The 3,834-nt window shown below is 35.6% G+C and overlaps 1 protein-coding gene across 1 annotated transcript; it reads left to right on the top strand.

Annotated features, from left to right (window-relative positions):
• The first annotated feature begins 458 nt into the window (after positions 1–458).
• Positions 459–3,581, top strand: LOC132188455 (WAT1-related protein At2g39510-like). Its single transcript, XM_059602910.1, has 7 exons — positions 459–658; positions 765–827; positions 919–1,035; positions 1,121–1,355; positions 1,459–1,620; positions 3,002–3,153; positions 3,304–3,581. Exons 1-7 carry the CDS (start codon positions 459–461, stop codon positions 3,530–3,532), a joined length of 1,158 nt encoding a protein of 385 aa, XP_059458893.1. The 3' UTR covers positions 3,533–3,581.
• The last annotated feature ends 253 nt before the right edge of the window (positions 3,582–3,834 follow it).

Below are 3,834 nucleotides of genomic sequence, written 5' to 3'. Positions count from 1 at the left end.
GCCTATTTTTTTACTTATAAACATTACTTTTTTTTTTTTTCCCTATTGAAGTACGGGAAAAAGGGAAAAGGGAATGAATGAGTAATGAGAAAAGTCAAAACAGTAGAGACCTTTATATTTTGTTTATGAGCCTCTTGTGCCTTGTGGGCTTTCCAGCCTCTTATGGTGAGCGGCCTGCTGTGGGGCTCTTATGGGCCTCTGTCGGGCCTGATAATGGTGGCCTTTAGGTGTTTAATATTTTCTGGTCCCTGGTTTCGGGTGCATTTTCTGGTTCTATAGGTGTTTAATATGTTACGTACTTCGAAAATAGGTCCCAAATTGTAAAACGAAGACGTGTTGAGATTGATTTCATCCACAAGAAAATGAGCCAAAAAAAAACCTCTATATAAAGTTCACTTTCTACATAAATTTGATTAGAAGCTGTTTGCAATTGAGAGAAGAAAGAAATCAAACGTAACATGTCTATGGAGTCCATGGCTCAATTGTATAACCGGTTGAAGCCATTTTTGGCAGTCATTGCTTTGCAGTTTGGTTCAGCAGGGATGACCATAATTTGTAAGTTTACTTTAGACCAGGGAATGAGCCAACATGTGTTGATAGTCTACCGGTATGCTGTTGCCTCTGCTGTCATTGCTCCTTTTGCTATTGTCTTGGATAGGTCTCTCTCTCTCTCTCTCTCTCTCTCTCTCTTCCCTTATTCTTTATGTTGAAGGAGATGAAAAAGCTAGCCATATATGAACAGTGATTTAATACTCTCTTAACAGGAAAATAAGGCCAAAGTTGACCCTCTCTCTCTTTGCTAAGATTGTGTTGCTCGGCTTGTTAGAGTAAGGATCTTGAGCATTAATTAGCAACAAGCTAGCTTTTCGGCTTAAGCTTCAAACAAACATTTACCTTTTATTTTCTCCAAATATTCAGGCCTGTAATTGACCAGAACTTGTACTATACTGGGATGAAGCATACTACAGCAACTTTTACAGCTGCCTTGACCAATGTTCTTCCTGCCTTAGCATTTTTAATGGCTTGGATTTGCAGGTAACTACACAATAGTTATAGCTTGCTTATAAACATATATGATATGGGAGGGTGCTTCAAATTTATTAGTGCATGCATTTTGTAGGCTTGAGAAGGTGTCTAGAAGGCTGCCTAGCCAGGCAAAGGTATTGGGGACTATAGTTGCGCTAGGGGGAGCAATGCTTATGACTCTTGTTAAAGGACCCATGTTGAATTTGCCATGGACAAATGGGAATAACCATCATGAATCTACTGGTGCAGCAAATAAGCAAGATCCCATCAAGGGTGCTGTCATGATCTTTGCAGGTTGTGTCTGCTGGTCTGCTTTCATCATTCTTCAAGTAAGTGCTCCATTCCCCATTCAATTTTTTAATGGCCGCAAGTGTTATATATAATATAATAAATTAAATACTTTTATTTAAATCATGGTGGCTGCTTTTGTAGGCAATTACCCTGAAATCATACCCTGTAGAGCTTTCCCTAACTCTTTGGATATGCTTGATGGGCACACTCCAAAGCAGTATACTGGCCCTCGTCATCGAATGGAACAATCCGACGGCCTGGGAGATACGCTTGAATACCATGCTCTTAACTGCTATATACGGAGTGAGGATTTCAAAATTTAGTTGCACTTCTTTTTTAAAAAAAATTTTGGGACAAAGTTTTCCTCTAAACTGGATTGGAAATTTTTTTTTCAACTTACTCTATAAAGGTGACAGTGTTGAACATATGAAATGCACATGTTTTTTTAATAGTATGGACAAAGTTGAAATAATTTTTATTAAAAACTTATGTGTATTTCACATGTTATTAAAAAAAAGGGACGCATCACGTACACAATTCACTTTTATAGAGTATGTTGAAAAAAAAAATTTTAACCCAATTTAGAGAAAAACTTTGTCTCCATGGAGACCTCTGGCCGGGTGGTCCGGCCATGGCCAAGCATGGAGGAGATTCATGGCAATGGATCTCTGTGGCCAGTTATTTTTTGGAACATTTTTAACATAAGGGCATGATTATAATTTACGGTATTTAATTAATATGTTAATTTAATAAGTAATGTTGACTTATCAAATATCAGTTGTGGTGGTGGACACACGACACAATCTTGTAGGGGGATGACAAGGAGAATTATCAAATATCAATTGTTCTCTTTTTGGATGAAAGATTGACAGAAGCCACACACAATTAGTAAAATTGTCATTTTTTAAAAGCCCCAATAACTTTTTGATAAAGTTGCAAAGCACAGGTGTAAACGGGTATTTAACCCTGGTTTTTAGTTGAACTCTTGATGTCAACTGGGTCGGGCCGCTTCAGGTCAAACGGGTTGTGCTGGCATGGGTCATTCATGGGTGGATTAAGCATGACAGATCAGTTTAGAAGTGAGCCAATTCATATTGGAGCTAGATTAGGTCGGGTCATGTCAAATGGTTCAAGGAAGTCAGGTTAGGGTCAATCGATAATCATTCAAATTTGGGACATAAACTTGGTGATTTTTTTATTTTTTTTGGTTACCTTATAATCAGAGCCATATATATATGTAGGGTTCTATCCTTTTATTCCCTTAACCCCAATTTAAATCAAGAATTTTATATATATATATATATATTTTGATTGTTGTGATAAGAACAAAATATTCTCAGGATGCTCTATATATTATAATGACTTGCTGCAATTGGTTAGGAACATTACTAGAAAAGAATCCAAAAGCTAGCTAGCTAGGCAGATAACACAGTTTAACGAAAAGTGAGAAAAATATATACAAATAAACTGTTATGTTAATTAATATAGATAATAATCTTTTTATTTATATATAGGTAGCTAATTAATTAATAATCCTATTTGATAATGTGGTATATACAATAGAGTACAGTGTACTATTAGCTAAGTAGCACCCTATGGTAGGTAAAGTACAAGATACTAGATTATAATTAAGTGTTAGAATTAATTACTATTAGAGCTAAGAAGTGAAGTTTTATACATGCAGGGGGTAATATCTACAGCGATTACTTATTACATTCAAGGAGTGATAATGAAGGATAGGGGACCTGTTTTCGTTACAGCATTTAGACCCCTAACCATGGTTATTGTCGCAATCATGGCCACCTTCATGCTCAACGAGAACTTGTTCTTAGGATGGTCAGTAAAATTAAGTGCAGTAAAATAATATTTAATTAATTCTTTTAATTCTTTTTCTCAAATTAAGAAAATATTGTAACATGGGAAATTAATAACTGAACTATATATATATATATATATATATATATATATATATATATACATTATTAGGGTTATTGGAGCGGTTGTCATTGTTGTTGGCCTATATCTGGTTTTATGGGGCAAGAGCAAGGAGCAGAAGCTTACCAAATCCGACAGCGATGAGGTTCTACCAAATGCCCATACTACTACATCTCTTATGAATGAGAGCATAACGACTTCAAATCCAAGAATTTGTGTCCATGTCGACGAGGGCACTAACACGAAACCGGTTACCCTAACGATTATAGAACCTAATTAATGTAACTGTTTAATTTGTTTGTCGTTCGAAATTTGCAGTGTTTTATATGTGTAATGACCTACGTACGTACATTATCACTGTCATGTTTGAATTATGAAATAATGCTATATACTACATTTTTATGGATATTCTAATTAATTCTTGAATTTTTTAAAAGAAACCAGAGTTGATCCTCGGAATAAAATGATAAAAAACTAGATCTCTTTGTCATATATAACATTAGCAAGAAAACAAATTTAAACTATGTTTGGGTGAGGGTGAACCAGGCCCATGTGTTAGTACGTGCACGCTTGAAGGCCTCA

The sequence above is a fragment of the Corylus avellana genome, chromosome ca7 (assembly GCF_901000735.1).
Source record: "Corylus avellana chromosome ca7, CavTom2PMs-1.0".
Lineage (NCBI taxonomy): Eukaryota > Viridiplantae > Streptophyta > Magnoliopsida > Fagales > Betulaceae > Corylus > Corylus avellana.
This window is presented reverse-complemented; position numbering and strand designations above follow the sequence as displayed.

Excerpts from the sequence above, each read along its gene's own strand:
- LOC132188455 (XM_059602910.1), top strand. The coding sequence starts at position 459 with ATGTCTATGGAGTCCATGGCTCAATTGTATAACCGGTTGAAGCCATTT. Across the intron at positions 659-764 it reads TTTGCTATTGTCTTGGATAG|GAAAATAAGGCCAAAGTTGA; the intron begins GTCTCTCTCTCT and ends CTCTCTTAACAG. Across the intron at positions 1,621-3,001 it reads TCTTAACTGCTATATACGGA|GGGGTAATATCTACAGCGAT; the intron begins GTGAGGATTTCA and ends TTATACATGCAG.